We start from the raw sequence: 18126 nt of genomic DNA, 5'->3' as shown, positions 1-18126 counted from the left end.
GGATCACACAAAGGATTATCTTCACTTGTACCAACGTTCATGATCAGACATTTGCCTCAAAACAAAAGCACGGCCTGAAAAGGGTCTACAGTAAATGTTGATTGTGTTCCAAACAAACGGTTGTTATTTAGTTCAACAGGGTTCTTTGGAATTTGAAAGAATCCCTTTTGATACCACAAAAGTGATTACTTCTGCAGTAAAAAAAAAACTATATATATATATATATATAGCATAAAGGTACTTGGGACTCACTGTAAAATATTCAGCTCTTATGCTAACTGTAGGCTACTTAAGAAAGATAAGAGCCTTTTTATAAATGATTTGCTCTTTTGAAATTAAAAAATGATTAAAGAACTACTGAAAAATGTAGGTCTTTATAATAGCTAATTTGTTGAATTGTCCTGTAATGTGTCAAATGTCACAAGAAGTATCAGTGTAGGTCAAATTGATGAGTAGTGATATATGATACATGATATATGAAGCTCATGTTTGTGATGACAAGCTTTCAGTTAGTTGAACAGAATATGGGACCAAAGATACATGCTAATAAACCACATGCAATTTATCATTCACATACTTATCTATCTGGGTATGGATGACAGACATGCTAGAAATGTGCACCTAAAGTCTAATCCAATTAGACTTTGGTTTATGACTAACAGTATTGAACACAACACTGCCACTCCTGACTGGGCAATAAATATATACATGGGAGGGAATATTATACACTGCCAAAGCAATTCCAGTAAACAGATACCAAAGTTTAAAAAAGGAATATAATGTGAATGACTGAATGTTTCCATGGTCAGTCAGGGTGTTGTCTTTCCTCATAGACAAGATCATAAAATAAGTCCTGATAAGTAATGATGCACACTGGCACCTGAATTCAGAAATGATTAAAAAACGGTTAATGTGGATGGATGTGCCAATCCATCAGGATGTTCAAAGGTGTCACACATGTGTTGATAGTTACCGTGTCTGCCCAGAGACTACAGATGAAAATTAGCTCATTAGATAGGCATATTTACATTGATGGGCAAACTGAAATGCTGATTAATGTGCATTGTCACTGGTAAATAAAAAAATAGAAAAGAAAAAATGACATTTATAATATCTAACATAACCTCCCTTCTTCCCACTTTCCTTATTTATTGCCTAATTGTTTAGGGTTAGGGTGGGGTTGGAATTCCAGTATTTCTATAGGCATTATGTTTGTTTTGTGTTGTTTTATTCACTTCATTAGTATTTAGATATTTTGTAATTTCTGGCTTTTTTGGGGGGAAATAATTGTGTCTCAGTGTACATGATTTGTATACCTGATTGTTTTAATACCAAAACGTGACTGTAAAATGTAAATAACTAAATAACCAAAAAGTGTAGTACACTGATTTACGATCTAAATCGGTTAAGTCAGGTTGACCTAACTGATTTCTTGTAAAGACATCATTAAATGAGGTCACCACACAGTAAAAAGAAGAGACATACACAAGACTCACTATAAATGAAACCCAAACTACAGAGTGAATAAATGAAAAATATAGCCTAAAGTTTCACATGTTGCTCTGTCTGTAGTATGTTGAGTGTTTATTCTTGCATTGTTTATGCACCTTGGTACGAAAGGGGAATGACATTTCGTTCAGATTGGCTTGAATGATGCACACTAATGGCTTTGAGCAGGTGTGGAAATCAAAGGATGTCTTGCTTGTATCAATCTGTATATATCATATATTGTTCATCTACAGACTTACAGTGTGGCACTTGCAAACAGGGCCATAATCAGAATCAACTTTATTTGCCAGGTATGTGTACACATACGAGGAATTTGACTCTGGATTGTACAATACTCACGATGTGCTTACTTACACAATAATACAATAACACAATAATACAGTAATAAAATCAAACACAGGCTACAGTATAGAGAACACATATATACACACTATAAATAAAACAGACAGATTGAGACAATAGTGCAATAGTGCCATGAGCAGAGTGCAAAGGATGAAGGAGAAAATTGTTATTACCATTATTGTTATTATTATGTACATATCGGAGGTGGATATGATATACAGGTGCACATACACATACAAGCATCTTGTACACAGTGTAATGAGTGCAAAGAATGCTGGAATAAATAAATATTATGTGCAGTGTTATGTACATGAGGTAGGTGGATTTGGTGTACAGTACATACAATATGACAATCTGAACAGTATGAACAGCTTTGAAATGGAGAATGATGAATAAATAAATGATAGGTGGAAGCCAGTAAACAGGGATAACTGCACAGGAATTGTTCCTGACACTGTGAGGCAGAAATCAGCTGTTCATCAGAGTGATGGCTTGTGGGAAGAAACTGTTCCTGAGTCTGTTTGTTTTGGTGTCCAGTGCTCTGTAGCGTGTGATGAGATATGAAAATTTTTATACTGTCCCTGTAGAATACTTTGCAGTTTAATAATAAAAAAAAACATGTTTCTTAAAATGTATAGTACTTTATTCAAAAAGGAAATTTTAACTTTTTATATTAGTCCTGCATGGTGTCTAAACTCAACACATTCTACTACTCATACATTACTATAGAGAAGTGATGAAAAGTAACTAAGTATACTCAAAGACCGTACTCAATACTCAAAGACCGTAGTCTACTGAAGTACCGTTTTGAAGTATTACTTTCATCTCCTGCCACTTTAAACTTGTACCCCACTACATTATATATTAATAGTTACTTTGCAGATTAATATTTCACATACAAAACAAAATATGATGCATTATCAGCTAAATTTCCCAATAAAGTAGGTAATATTTCCTCGACCAGCTACTTCATAATAATGCTGTCTATATTTTACAACATGTACAACAGCAAACAAATAATATATTTATTAGATATAACACTCTGTATAATGAGTACTTTTACTATGTTGCTGGTAATACGTTGAGTGGGCCTACTTCTCTTTAAGAAACAATTTGAAAGAAGGACCTTTACTTGTAACAGAGTATTTCACACTATTACTACTTTTGTTTAAATAAAGGTTCTGGGTTTAGTTCTTCCACAGCTTTTTCCTCTCTTCTTCACCGAGTTCCCTGAATACAAATTAACGCTTTTCATAGGCGACCCTGAACTTTCGTGTCAGACTGACACAGTTTTTTCTGTCCATTACGGTAAAAATGTCGGCCTGGCGTGTGCTCTCTGCTCTGTAAATAGCAGAAATGGGGGTGTAGCGGGGAACTGCAGAAACCCAAAACAACCATGGGGCTGGATTAGCACTTCCAAAACCAAAAAATGGCGATTACGGAAATATTCTCGAAGGTTGCAAAACCTTAAACACGCGCAATACACAGACAGAATGTGGTCATAATACAAGGGCAAAACGTTTAGCACCTTTTTTGTACAGCAGTGGTGAAATCCACGGAATGTTCCACACAGGGACAGCTGACCGTAGGATGCCGCACTTAGCCTAACGAGATGTGAACATTACAAGGGAAATATCAGTGATCAGATGTGTGCATATTAACAATCAGGTAACAGCACTCCTCCTCTTGTTATTGCTTTGTCTCGGTGGGTTTTGGAGATGTACGGTGTTTACGGGAGACGGTTGGACGGGTTGTTAGGGTAGTCATCCTGCTCAACCTCCAGCCCCTCCTTGTTTTGCTGCTACCGAGAGAGATGTTGTAATGTTTACATTTAGTCTGTGTTGCATACCACTGCCGCGCTACAGTCGGCTTATCATTTGGTGCATACTTTTGAATGCATTCAAAAGACCACATTATGCTCCAATGCTTTGCAGTGAAGCATTCAAAACAAGCAAAGACATTATTTATTAACTCTTCCTGGATAAATTGGGCCTGATTGGTAGATTTTAAGGCCTTATAAAGCTTGATAGTCCTCAAGTGCAACATCACATAAGATATTTTGCAGCTGCATTCGCAGGCCTACAGTAGCCTAGCTGAGACTTGTTTATGTCTTATAATAGTTCATGTAGGATGTTTCTCACTTGATCATGCAAGTGCAATATTACATAACCGACTGGGTAGTTTACAGTAGGTGAGGTACTCCAGTGAGTAAAAACAGACTGTGGGCCACAGCAGAGTTACAGACCTAAAGGCGGTGTCTTCAACAAAATAAACACTTAATCTAATCAATTAAAATACAATTTTACTCTAATAATTTTGTTTTTGAGGGACTACAGGTTGCAACAAGAGAGAAATTCCCAAACCTTTCAAGTCCTTGATGCGCAAATGGTAAATATTAGACGGTTCCTCATTTGGCAAGATTTCGACCTGTGGAAACCTTTCCTGATTATTTTGTAGACCTATTTATAGCGATCATCAGTGGTGGAAGAAATATTAGATCATTTAAGTTAAAGTAGCATATCACACTATAAAAAAAACACCACAACTCAAGTCAAACTCAAGTAAAAGTACAGAAGTATTTGCAACAAAATACACTTATAGTATCTAAAGTAAAAGAACTGTCTTCTGTCAGTGTTACTGTATATAACTTGATCACTATTACTAACTTTTACTAATTACTAATTATTAATAAATGAATATGTAAACAGTGCTTCATAAAACATTGTAAAGTAACACGCTGTTAATGTAGTGAAGTAAATTATATATCATTAGTAAGTATATAAAGAGATGTAGAAATATACAGTTGTATAGAATGGAAATACCCAAGTAAAGTACAAGTACCTCAAAATTATTAAAAGTACTGTGCTTGAGTACTTACTTTTCAACACTGGGGACTATTATTTCAAAAGCATAGCCTGTAGTAGTTTGTGCTATATGTAGCAAGATAATAATTTACATATATAAATAAAATGTTTATTAAACAAAACTTTAATAATGTACAGGTAACAACAGGAACTGCTTGTTTTGATACATTGTAGCAAAGAATGTCTGGATGTCGACTGTCTGTGTTTGCTGCGCGCTGATTGGTCACTGAAAAGGAGGCGTGGTTTAGCCATAACAATGCATTTCAAGGAACATACACGCGCCAAGGAATTCTTCTTTATCGTTGGGCTCTAACGTTATCTTTTCACACGTTTAACAGTATTTCCAGAGCAGGCTAACGCCGCGGTTAACGTACATTGCCATTTTACAATTTTTGGAGAAAATTGATCCCCTATGCGGCAGTTGGAAGCGTATGTTAGCTGGCTAGCGTTAGCAAGCTACTAGCAGCTCCGTCCGACATTGTCAAAAATCTCTCGGAGGAAACAGCAGCCGATTGATAGTCAGGTAACATTAGTTTACACCGACTGATGGTAGTCGGCTATCGGCGGTTGCAGGCAAGGATAACTTGATGGGACGGGACATTTCGGAGGCTGAAACAACTACCATCTGTCCTTCTCACTGGGCAAGCAAACTAGCTAAGAAAGTAAGATGTGGGCTGTGTTGTTGGCCAAGCCATGTTGGCGTCTGTCTGTGCTGTAACTTGTTACATGGGTAGAATATCCGGTGATAATTGAGCAAGTGTCCTAACCATGTATTAGCATGCTGGCGAAATCGCTCGCTATCAGCAGTTATCTGCAGCTGCTGAGTCCTGCTATGGCTGGACAAAGCGTTAGCCTAGCTTGCCCAAAATTAGCTGATCTCCTTCAACAGGGGACGTCGAATTTGCCCTGGCAATGAGAAACCAACGGCCGTCACAACGATAGAGTTAGTGTTTGTCATCTTAGCCGTAAAGTGGGCACGGCTTCGCACAATACGTGTGAAACTGTGTAACGGTGCAGTGACCTCCTAAATTCTACGATAGCTATTGGTCCCGCTTGCCTACCATGTCTTTTGTTGTTGCTTTGTCTTTTGAGCACATGGCTTTCCATGTTTTTGTTGAGGCAGGTTACAGCGACCCCTATTTATCATGTCCCCGAATATACCGCATTAATTACTCTGCCACCTTAACAATAATTAATTCACTGTATTTTAGCACGTTCGGTTAATCTCAACACAGTCTTTGTAATACACTGACATAAAAAATTTAACTAAGGACTGTGTATAACTGAACTGACATACGTGTTGACTATTTTTTTCTTAATAAGAAATGACGTGAATTTATTGTAAGTTGCCAACATAGTGGTGATACTGTCTAGTGTGTTAGTGTATTTTCCATTAATAAAGCAGGAACTGAAAGTCCTGAAAGCAGTTGAATGTGAATTTCAGTACACATTTTTAAGTCTTTAAAAAGACCCAGCAGTCATCCTGCAAGGTAAATGTCAGGGGAGAAAGGTCAATGTGGAATTAAATATTATCCAGATAAATAACCAGTAAGTATTTTCTTGCACTGCAGCTTTCAGTCAAAAGTCATCTAGAAAGTGGAGTAAGCTGGTCTTGCAGATTGTATGTTGACGTATATAGATAATGTTGCCATCAATCACCATGCAGGACAGTGATTGTAATCTAGGCCATTTCCAAAGAAATATAAGAAGCCCGGAAAAGGTCAGTGAAAGCAAAGTGCTGCAGTAAAATAAATTATTCTCTGAACAAAAACATCTGCTCATATGCTTTGTATGTGCTTCAGTAAAATATGAAGTTACACGTTTTTTTCTCAAATCTATTCCTTAACTAATTTTTATTAAGTTACAGCACAGTTAACTTAAAATTGCATTTCTTGAGATTCAAGCTAAACTGCGTAGAGCAGCTGCCACCAAAGTAGGGGTCCAGATACCTTTTTTAGAGAAATTACCAACAATTTAAATGTGCAATTATTTCAACCCTGATTTTATTAGCATATAATTATAAAATTCAGTTTTACAACATCAAATTTTACTGAGGTGTGTGGCGTAACAGATCTGAAAATCTTTGTGATTTTTAGAAATAAGGTGTAGAAATGTGACTAGCACTTTAGACAATTTCCTATATCTGGTGTGTTCCTGTTGGAAAGAGGGAGTAACACTAGTTACCATTGCCATTTTTTTTACCTTGTGACTTTCTATAATGACTAGCCCGTGTTCAGTTAATAGGTAAAGGACATAAATAAACTCTGTAGCAAAAGAAGCAATGTGAATTTATCCATGTGTTTTTGCAGGGTTAAGACAATCAGAGGCAACATACAAGTGCCTCCACTGTACAGTTTCCTTTCCCAGAGTGTGACTCGTCTGCACGACGTCACCAATGCGACCATGGGAAATAGCAGTAAATAGGCTGCCACCAACAGCCCCCTTAAACCCAAGGAGGTTCCTTGGAGAGCCCTGCAACGCCCCAGTGCATCTCAGGAGAAGGTAAAAATGCTGCCTTGTCTTTTTCATAAGACATTTTTCTATTAATAATACATTTTAAGATGGAGATACTTTCAACATCAACGAAAGTCAGCTTTGTGTGTGACTCATGTTGCCTTTCCCACGCAGCCAAAAAAAAAGTTAATGCACCTGTCCTTTTCTTGAAAGTAAATTTAAAAATGAAAACACACTTGTTAGAGCTAAAGGCAGATAGATAATATGTGTGTTAGTAATCCTTACAACAAACATTTTCTCGAAAGTGTGTGCATTTGCCTGTGGCATATGTTGTCATAATATTTTGACAGAATAATAGACCACCCCATGTTGGATAATAACACATGTAACAGGAGAAATTATTATCCATACTGTTAACAGGGTCATGCAATGATGTTTAGCATGTTAAAAGAGTTTCCAGTACTATCTCCTTCATCAGGAGCATCGGAACCTCCAGCTACAGTATATTGTTAGAGACAACATGTTTCCCAGCTGCTGTCCAGCAAAATGACACACAGACTCTGAAAATTATTTGAAGCAACCTTAGCCAATATACCTGATTACAATAAACAAAAACTTGAAAGTATGTCTTGCACGTTTCTCCGTAAGATATTCAAGATTGCCACTAGGGCTGGGGACGATATGGCCAAAAATATCTTTCGATATCGATAATTATCACAATAAAAATCAAATGGTTCTTTCTTTCGAGTTTAAAGGCTGATTTTTGCTCCTGAGTGAAAGTTGAAGGAACCTGATGGTTAATTGTGGTTTAAACTTTTCTTTATGGTCAACACTTGAGGCCAAACCAATGGATCACTTCACAAATCTGAGGCAGAACATTCAAACCAATTATGATAAAATCTTTGTTAACAAATATACATGTGTGAAATTAAGTAAAAGCTTTTTTCAGTCCTTTTTCCTCAACAAAATAAACATCTTAATATAAAATAAGTCCCAATTTGTGTATGTTTCAAGTGAATGAAATCAAACATTAATTGAATATTTACATTCAATTAATTACATTTTTAACATTTAAATGGTCTATGTTGAAAAGCAGTTTTCCACCTAAAGTAATGAAACTGGGAGCTCAAGAAAATGGCATGCAATCCATCTACCTGTTTATAGGCATAATGTATTGAACTATCTGTGGCTACTTTTTGTCACCCCTCCCCTGTACAATCTCACAGTCCACCAGTGAGACGCCAGTGGGGGAGACGAGACAGACCTGTACTGCACAATTCCCTGGTCCAGGATGAGAACTTCCATCATCTACTTTTCTCCCAACATCACCAACAGGTTCCTTTAGATGAGTCCAGACAATACGGCCACACCAGCACACCACCACGCATGCTTCACCCTGCTGCTCACCTGCCCCAGCAGAGCCCCATCATGGTGGATCTACACGACCAGGTAACAGAACAAGAACAACCTGATGGGAAAATTAGTGATAACATTTATTGAACACGATTTGCTGTTTTTTTGACCAAATGTATTCAAATAGTAATGTTCAGATTTAATATGAAACATGCATGGTGTTGTAGTGGGATACAGTAAGTTGCTTTTGGCAGACATGCTTCTGTTTTAGGCAGATTGTGGAGTCACCACCCCTCCCCTCCCCCACTTCTCTTCTTAAAAGATGCACCAGGGATCAGTTCCGATATCATACACTGTTACGACGGTGACGACCCACGGATTCCCCATCCACACCGGGCAGCCCCTTCCAGGGTGCAACACTCAGCAGCTCCCAGCATGCTCGGTAATGTTCAGCGGACAGCTCTCTCTGCTCTGCTGCCTTCCTCCTCCTGTGAGTTTGAAAAGGAAGAGCCCAAATGTCAGTGGCATCCATGTAGCACACCATACCAGCCATGCAATCTGTCACTGTTCATGACTAACAAATGAGCTGCTGCTGTTACTGTGCAGGATTTGTGGTTTAGTATTAATGTTAGCACAAATATGAGCAACAGTTAAGCAACATAAAATGTGATTATTTTGTATATGTAGTTTATTTGTGGAAACAGACTCATAAATTATTGTGGTGTTGTGGCAATACTGTGCTGTGGTTGTACGTAATGCATCGCTTCTGTTCACTACACACTTAAACATGCTGTCATTGTAGCTGCCTTACTGCAAACATGAGGAGCACTTTTTTTTTTGTTTAGGCAGAGGCTGCTTTAAAGTGTTTGATTTGTTGAAATAAATAAAATGAGAGAGGAAAACTGATTTACTTAAATTTATGTCCGTTCCTGTGTTTCTTTTCTCTCCTCAGCTCATACAGGCATGTACCATGCAGCATATGCCAGTGTCTTATCAAGCCTTTCCACCCTTGATCTCCAGCGAACATTTTGTATTGCACCCAACCCCATCTGTACCCCCCCACCAGCCGCCACACCTTACTCCTTTGAGCCAGTTTGTCCCTTTACAGCCTCAACACCCACGCATGGTGAGTGGTCCACAGCATACACATGTTTATCAATGAAAACGCAGGACAGTGATTGTAGAATTGAATCGCTAGTTTGTTCATTTGCATACAAATGTCCAACAGCAGCCTTTTCTGTACATCTGTTGCTCTCTCCCCTCTTAGCCTCTACAGAGGGTAGAGAATGAAGTTGACCTAAGAGGGGACCAGCACCCATTAGGGACCTTCCCCTACCCTCCCTCTCATCACCCACCAGCGCTGCCTCCTTCTCTGCCCCTACAGTATCTTCCTCAAGAGCCTCTGCATCAGGAGCTTCCCTTTGGAGTGGTAAGCCTCTGAGACATTTTATTTCCCTGAGGAACTGACAGTGAGGTCAGATTGACACATTCAGTCCAGTACACAGGGCAGCTACAGGTCTTGAAAAGTCTTGAATTTTGTTTACTTTTTATTAAGAAGTTCTTAATTTGCTTAACAAAATTCTGAAGTTAATTTTTATTCGCCTGCCATAGGCATTATCGTTGGTTATAAATCGTTCATCATCAATCATTATCAATTGCAGACTTGGGAGAGGTTACACGGTTAATAACTAAGTGTAGTTGTTTTGATTACGATAGATTTTAAGACTTAAATTCACATTCATTTATCTATCCATTTAATGCCATTTATCCAATCCAAGTGACATTAAAGTAATTTATTACGTCATTAGGAATCATTGTTAAATACTGTGAAAAATGTGATGAAATTCTGAAATGAAATAATTTTAACAAACTAGTTTTCCATCGTACTTTCATACTTTGGCCAGTATGCTTGTGCAACAGGTATTAAATTGCATTCTTTGTTGTATAAAACGGTTTTCAATTTGAACCCTGCAGAAACCCTGAGTACAACTGCTTTCTGTTACTACTGGCCACTGAGCTGCAGCAGTCTGGGAATATCTGACCCGTTTCACATTTAGCTAAATGGCATTGTACATTATGGAAAACCTTTGGCAGGGAGGAAAGGAAAAGCAGGCGATGCTCACAAAAGTAACACATCAGTTAAATCCAAAATACAAAGAAGCTTGTTCTCCTGTTCACTTTAAGTATAACTAGAGATGCGCTGAAGGTTTGGCCACCAAAATTAATCGGCCAAAAACACTTTCGGTGTTTGGCCTAATATGTCAAAAGACCGAATAAATTTTACCGGACAATTACGTTGATATGTCAGCAGTGTGGAAGCATTTTAAAGTGTCTGAGAAAGATGCAAAAATCGCCATTTGCAGACACTGTTCTGCTGGATTATCTAGCACATCCACTCAATCTGTGGCTGACTTCTCAGAAAAGGCAACAAACGGTCTGAACCGCTTTGAGTGTTTCTGTTGATGTGCTAGCCGCACACGTATTCAAGCCTTTATGGTAAATCCACTGAAACGGACCAGAGCAAGCTGACAGGCAGGTTAGCGATTTTATCCTGTCATTTAAAAAGTCTGACAGTTTAGTTAATAACATGCATTTTTCATTTGTAAAAAATAAACTAATAAAAAGCATTTGTGGGTTCATGTTCCTGTTTCAGTAAAATTCAGATTTCATAAAAAAGTTTGTGATCCACTGTCTTGACAGTGCTAGGCATGTTCCTCATTTTACTTATTACTCATGGAGAAATTAAATCAGTAGATTACTCATTACACAGAGGTGCCTTTCTACAGCGCCACATGCTGCATCTTCTGTATTTAACAGCTGTAGAAATAACTAATAAGATTGTGTCTGTAAATATTTTATTGTAATTGCTGACTGTATTGTATGTGCTGTTCTTGGCTTTTCTTAAAGGCCATTTGCTTATTTCAGAATTTTCTGCTTTTCCTGTTTTTTCCTAACCAGTGTTAATGCAAGCAGACTTTTCTTAAACTTGCTACCATTATAAAGTGAAGTGGAAGAAGATGGTTCACTTTAATCATAGACTTCTGATTTACATAATTCCCTTCATTTCTGTGTGTTTCTCCTCAGCCATATCCCCACATGCTGCCCCGGCGCGTGAGTGGACAGAGATACCGGTTGCAGCAACCTCTCCCCCCTCCTCCTCCCCCTCCATCTTACTACCCAGGCTTCCTTCCGTACTTCCTGTGAGTACCTGCAGTAAAATCTTCCCCTTTTATGGAGTGAAGCAATCTTAATTATGTGGTTATTTACTTGAATGTAAAATGCCTGATCACACTAAGTTACACTGGTATGTGTCAGAACACTGCAGCTTAATAAAACTCAAAAATGAATGGAGTGAAGAAGCATAGAAATGATGATTAACACTATGTAGTGTTAGCTAGTTGGTAGGGATGCACCGAATGTTCGGCCACCGAAATTAATCGGTCGAAAATAGCATAAAAAGCACTTTCCGGGTTTGGCCTAATACATCAAAAGACCGAATAAATTTTACAGAACAATTATGTTGACATATCGGCAGTGTGGAAGCATTTTAAAGTGCCTGAGAAAGATGCAAAAATCACAGTGTGCAGACACTGTTCTGCTGAATTGTCTCCTAGCACATGCACTCCCTCTGTGGCTGACGTCTCAGAAAAGGCAACAAACGGCCTGAACCGCTTTGAGTGTTTCTGTCACTTGTTTGTAAGAAGGCGCACCTAAATTTGGAGTGCACACGTATTCAAGACTTTATGGTAAATCCACTAAAATGGACCAGTGCGAGCTGACAGGCAGGTTAGTGACTTGATCCTGTCAGTTCCTCTCTTTAAAAAGTGTTGCAGTATGAGATTCCTACCTGAAGAGAGACTATGAAGTCTTCATGTGACGCGAGAACCACAAATCAAATCGGACTCGATGAATTTAGCGCGAGGATACACATGTAACAAAGTCCGGTTTTCAAAATAAAGTATCTATACAGTATGGAAATAAGATTAATTGGATTATATTTACAGAAAGTGTGTACATTAAAAGTAAATGGACACGTGTAATTTACTTTACTGGACCCTCTTGGGCCTCTGACCCACCCACCATAGTCTCACCAAATCCTGTGAGAAACACTGAGTAAAAAGCACATTTTGACTATTTAATTTATGCAGTGGTAAAAAAAAACGTATTCGGGAAAGTTTCTCATTATATTTTATTATATTATATTATATTTCAGTGCATCCCTACTAGTCGGCGTTGGTATTTGCAGAGTAGGTGCTGCTTGCAATCGCCACGCTTTGTGTGAATGCTTGCTCAACAAGTTATGTTCCTCTCTCTGCTCAGGTCAATGCTTCCTGTGCCTCCAACAGCAGTGGGCCCAGCCATCAGTCTAGACCTGGATGTGGATGATGTGGAGATGGAGAACTACGAGGTAAGTGTGATGGTTTATGGAAAAACAAATCAGGCCGCATGCAATCTAGACAGTACATACCAAAGGATTCGAGCAAGTCTCTATAAGTTTGGTTATAAATGTTCAATCAGTTGTAATTCAAAGAAAGGTTAGATGACACACGGTGTAACGTTAGAGAGGTTCACGTGTACAAAAGGTTTTGTTTTTTTTTTTTTTAAATATATGGTCATAAATTCTAAAAGCTAAGCCTTTTTCTCTGTATTATATCTCCAATGATTTGTTGTCTTTATGGCGCACATGTCAGTTTCATGGTATTGCACAAACTATTTCACATTCCTGGTAATTGATGGTCTGACGCCTGACAGACCCCCAACATCATCAGCATTGTCCCCTCTCTCTCTCTCCTCTCTGTGTAGGCATTACTGAATCTAGCAGAGAGGTTGGGCGAAGCGAAACCACGTGGACTCACTAAAGCAGATATAGAGCAACTTCCGTCCTACAGATTCAACTCAGAGAATCATCTATCTGAACAAACGCTGTAAGCCTTTTCCTCACCTTTTAATCAACCAGACCACTTGTATTCAGTCGATACAGATGCATCTGTATCGTGTTAACTCATCCCTTTCCTCCCCTCAGGTGTGTTGTGTGCTTTAGTGACTTTGAGTGTAGGCAGCTACTTCGGGTATTACCTTGTAACCACGAATTCCACGCAAAGTGTGTGGATAAATGGTTAAAGGTAAGTTGACAAACAGTTTCATGGTGTTGTCGTTTTGTATGAATATTTTAATACACAGCAGTGTTTCCCACAAAATTAGATTCTGTTTGTGGTGGTAGCTGAGGAGGGTGTGGGGGCTCACCTCTGAGTTAAAGAATTAACATTAATGTTATCCACTTACATGAGCAGTTAATATTCAGAGAGAGGAGGGGCTATTTACAGATGGGTCCGTCTGAGAGAGGATAAGCGAATCAATCGGCTGCGCACATCTCTAGAATGAAATAGGATTTAACAATTTTTAAAAGTAAAAAAGAAAATCAATATGTGGCGGTCAATGTTGATATTGTGGCGGGCCACCACAAATAAATCAGTGTGTGGGAAACACTGCACACTTTTAATGTCTTTATGCTGAATGTTTCCGCTTGACTTCCAGACCAATCGCACTTGTCCTATCTGCCGAGCCGATGCCTCGGACGTACACCGAGAGGTGGAGTGAGAACTTTGCCTATCTCTGAGTGCTGAACTGGATATCTGCACACACCAGAGTCTGTCCCAAAGCTGGGGACACCTGCCACCTAACCTGCGTCCTCCAGTAAATATAGCTTACCAACCCACTATTCCTGCCCCTTCCTAAATAATAAGCAATCCAGGATTGTTTCTTGAGCCTGTTGTACCTCTGCTGTGCTTCATTGTCCAAGTCTCATGAAACCCACTGCCTATCGCAGCCTATTGCCGGAGTTCTGGGATTGCCAGCCAGTTCTTTCTCTGCCCCTTCGTTGCAGATTCCAAAGATTTTCCCTACAATGCATTATTTGCTGCTTTTGTTTACAGGGTTTCATTTTTATTTAGAGGATTTGGTTGGGGTGTTCACGCATAGTGGGAATCCTGCGTTGGAAGAGGTGAGTCGAGGAGCCTGGAGGATGATGGGCTGGACACCTTGTGCAATTAGCAGAAAAATAATAGGAATACTTCAACATGGGTATCTGTGTTTGGAGGCGACGCCTGACCATCATAGATGCATGTTTGTGTAGGTGTTGGGCAAAGTGACTTGTTAATAATGTATGTTCTGCAATAATGTATTGATCATTACAACAGTTTTACCCCTTGTTTTTTTTAGATTTGCCAATGCTTTTGTGAAAGTGTGACTTGCTGTGGTTAAATGCAGATTCTGTTAAGCCTGAGGGTATGGACTGCAAGTGATGGGACATGCGATTGTGGGGTATTTTCCACCCCAGATTATCCACTCTGGAACACAGATCTGTACAAAAGCAGTCATGGATTAATGGACTGCGTCTTTTCGAGGTCATCTGGCATAACTGCACAAGTGCTACATCCACCCTCCATGTCAGCATTGTTCCTCTGGCAAGTGTGTACACGTGTGTGTGTGTGTGTGTGTGTGTGTGTGTGTGGGCAAAGTGAGTGTGCGTGCGTGTGTTTGTCCTGTTCACAGAGCCAATGCATTGTGTAACCACTGGATACAGGGCAGCATGCTAGGATTTGCATGAACTGTTGATTCAGACTAGCAATATTTTAATCAAGCATTGCCACCAAATCATCAAATTTTAAGAAAAAGAAGAGACAAAGAAGCATACTAAAAGAAACTGCTTGCTTATTCAGAAAGCGCCATGAGGAAGACTAGCATGTGGTTCCACACCCTGACTGCGTTTAAGGATGGGAGTCCTCGTCTGAAGGCTACGCTGATGCCGTAGAGCTCTGGAGGCCTGTGCAGAAAGCAATATGTGCAGTGAGTGGCGGGTTTTAAATGAACATTCTTCCCCTTTTAGGAAGATTGGGCTTTTTATTTCTTCGTTTGTGAGCCAAATCCAATATACAGATATAGCCTATACTGTTCAAGATTTCAGATCTGCCTTCTTATGACCTTGACAAGCACAAACCTATTACTAATCCTGAATAATACTGTCATTTTCACTTGTTTTAAAAAGTATGCCGTTTCTTAAAAAAAAAAAAAAAAAAGGTTTTATTTATTGGTTTTATCTTCTAGAGAAAAAACATTGAAGGAAACAGTTGGAGCACTAATGATGTTCGTGTATGGTATGTGTTATATTCTGGTAACTTGGTCGGGTCGTTGTCTTAGGCCAATGTTAATGGTGTTGTAAAAGAGCAACTGTATGTATAGCTTCAGTGTGAATGCTTCTAGATAAACGTTTGAAGACAGAAGAATGTTGAAAACCTCCCCCGTAGAAGTCACTGGTGATGTTCCTCGATACACCAGCTGTCTGTATCCCTCAGTGATCAGATCGGGGTACAAATGACAGAGCTGGAGTGTTCAGTAGTGTAGAAACACTGTTAGACTTCTGGTTCCCTGCTTGTGTTCACACACACAAACAAAAAAAAAAACAGGATACATTTGTTGTGGGAGCAACAAAAGAGCAACAAATAGGCCTTTGCTTTAGAATCACTTTTGTCTGTTAACTGCCCCAGTAAGCACTAACAAGCAGTTGTAACCTTTGCTTTTATGTGTAAAGGGATCTTGCCTTTTTCTTTACCTTTTGTTTCTTAAGTGAATGTGAGTCTTTGATGTGTGTGCCACCTTCAAGAGAAAAAAACAAGAAGCCATTTAATGAGTTTAACCCACAGCTTTGAGAATTAATCTATGTGTACATATCTATTCGCTGGCATATATTGTAAGTTAAAAAAAATCACTCAGGGCCTCTCAGTATATAAAAATAAAGGAGAACAGTCCATTTCATATGGAAAGGATGCCATGAAAAGGGTATATCTGAATTTAGTTTGGTTGTTTTCCTCAGACCATAAATCATTTAATGTAATCAATTTATAATATTCAGTTTTGTCAGAAATAGTAGATATTACATCATTTAAAGACAGGCATGCAAGAATAAAAGATCAGTAAATATGATATTAGTATTCACTGAAAAGAGGCAATGTACACTGCAACTCATTACAAGTGTATTATTCAAACCTGTTTGTTCTTTTACTCGAACCATATGTTCAACATAGCGGTTGTGAACCCATTTCTAAATGTGCCACAGTGCACACTATCCTACCTAATTCACTCCCAAATCTACTTCAGAGGTGTTTGCATGACTAAAAAAAAAAAAAAAGAAAAAAGAGTACAAGTGTGTTATAGTGGAGGTTATCTCAAAATCTGGTGGGGACCTATTTAATGGTGCACAATATGCATGCTTGTCGACCAGATCCCAGATTTTTAGCTCTAGTTGGCTTGGGGTTCTGGGGGTTTGGATCTTAACGCTCAGCTGATAACTGCCATGCATTGTACTGCACACATTTGTAATAGAACTGAATGACTACAAGATTTTATTGCGCTACCTTCATTTTATAGGGGGAAAAAAAACTGGTCTTGAATCCAGAAATTCTTACATACATTGTGTTACTGTTATTGCCCTAATGACTGAAGATTACATGCTCTGAAACTACTGTAGTTTATCAAAAGCCATAGTGAAAAGGTGCTAGATGTTCTGCTTTTAGGTATGAAAACTCACTTGCGTGAATGCAATAGTTTGTCATGGTACCCATGTATTCTTAAAGCATGTTATACTAATACCCCTAAACAACATCAGTGAACAACAATATAGTTTAAGGGATTTTTAAAAAATAAAAGTGTTGTCATACTTATTTCAGTGTAGTACTATACCAGCCTATCAGGCTCTTGCTCTCAGTGTATCAATATCTTAAAATGTATTGTTCACATATAGATACCTTAATTCATGTTAATGTTAGCACTATTATTTTAAATGTTTAATTGACAATATCCAGCTATCCAAATAAATAAAAAGAGAACCTCCCATTAAGGCCTAGGTAATGAAGTAATTTTTAATGACAACTGAGAATAGAGTCTTGTAGTCTTTCTGTTAAGAGTTAATGAATAATCTCACAGCTTGTGTGGTGCAAAAATGTGTTCCAATAAGCAGCTAAAATTTATTTAGGATTTGTGATTGATTGCTCCGTAGATACCATTTGTTTACCAATTACTTTTGCTGTGGTGGGATAGTGGTTTACTGTTCTTACTCTCCCTGGCCTCTAGGGGTCCTTGCCTGAACACCAGACTACCCACCCGCCAACAGAGCCAGGGGCATGTGTTCTGTGTTAGGCAGATATTTTGCTTTGGTACTTGCACATTTACAGTTACCTCATTTTTTTCCATGTTTGTATTGGGGGGTGGGGGGGAAAAAACAACTAATATATATTATATATAGGAAATGGTTCTTATTAATGTTATAATTTTTCATTCCATTGGAATTATATTGTTTGTAGCATTTAACATAACTAGTTAGTGTATTATATATACATCTGTATACTGTTTGAAATTTTTAAGATTTGTACTTTTTTTAAATGAAAGTTGCTAGTTATGCTTTACCAAGTAGTGCAATCATATTTTTTTTTTTTTTTATTGTGGCTGATTTGAAAGGGTTGTTCACTAATAAATGTATGATGTATACCAATACCACACTGGTCTTATTTGTCTTAAGCTATAAAATACAGTACTAAAAATAACTGATGCT

The 18126-nt window shown here is 38.4% G+C and overlaps 1 protein-coding gene across 10 annotated transcripts; it reads left to right on the top strand.

The window, feature by feature from the left end:
- Positions 1 to 3296: 3296 nt before the first annotated feature.
- On the top strand, positions 3297 to 18123 carry rnf44 (ring finger protein 44). Of its 10 annotated transcripts, XR_006821722.1 has the most exons (13): positions 4961 to 5377; positions 7025 to 7217; positions 8396 to 8618; positions 8845 to 9012; positions 9475 to 9648; positions 9790 to 9951; positions 11607 to 11722; positions 12843 to 12930; positions 13326 to 13447; positions 13546 to 13645; positions 14058 to 14990; positions 15242 to 15368; positions 17649 to 18123. XR_006821722.1 is itself a non-coding variant. In XM_046029670.1 (11 exons), exons 2-11 carry the CDS (start codon positions 7111 to 7113, stop codon positions 14118 to 14120), a joined length of 1323 nt encoding a protein of 440 aa, XP_045885626.1. In that variant the 5' UTR covers positions 3297 to 3519; positions 7025 to 7110; the 3' UTR covers positions 14121 to 18123. The 10 variants fall into 10 exon arrangements, 3 of the variants coding, with proteins under 3 accessions (XP_045885626.1, XP_045885625.1, XP_045885627.1); XR_006821724.1 differs by having other exon boundaries at positions 14058 to 14216; positions 14860 to 18123; XR_006821723.1 differs by having other exon boundaries at positions 14058 to 14216; positions 14790 to 18123.
- Positions 18124 to 18126: the final 3 nt, after the last annotated feature.

The sequence above is a fragment of the Micropterus dolomieu genome, linkage group LG19 (genome assembly GCF_021292245.1).
Source record: "Micropterus dolomieu isolate WLL.071019.BEF.003 ecotype Adirondacks linkage group LG19, ASM2129224v1, whole genome shotgun sequence".
Classification (NCBI taxonomy): domain Eukaryota; kingdom Metazoa; phylum Chordata; class Actinopteri; order Centrarchiformes; family Centrarchidae; genus Micropterus; species Micropterus dolomieu.
The sequence above is the reverse complement of the archived record's forward strand: the minus strand, read 5'-3'. Positions and strand labels throughout refer to the sequence as shown.

What these genes read in the sequence shown, in the direction of transcription:
- rnf44 (XM_046029670.1), top strand. Translation starts at nt 7,111, where the DNA reads ATGCGACCATGGGAAATAGCAGTAAATAGGCTGCCACCAACAGCCCCC. An exon ending in CCAGTGCATCTCAGGAGAAG is followed by an intron (nt 7,218 to 8,395) that starts GTAAAAATGCTG and finishes ACAATCTCACAG; the next exon opens with TCCACCAGTGAGACGCCAGT. An exon ending in GTGTGGATAAATGGTTAAAG is followed by an intron (nt 13,646 to 14,057) that starts GTAAGTTGACAA and finishes CTTGACTTCCAG; the next exon opens with ACCAATCGCACTTGTCCTAT.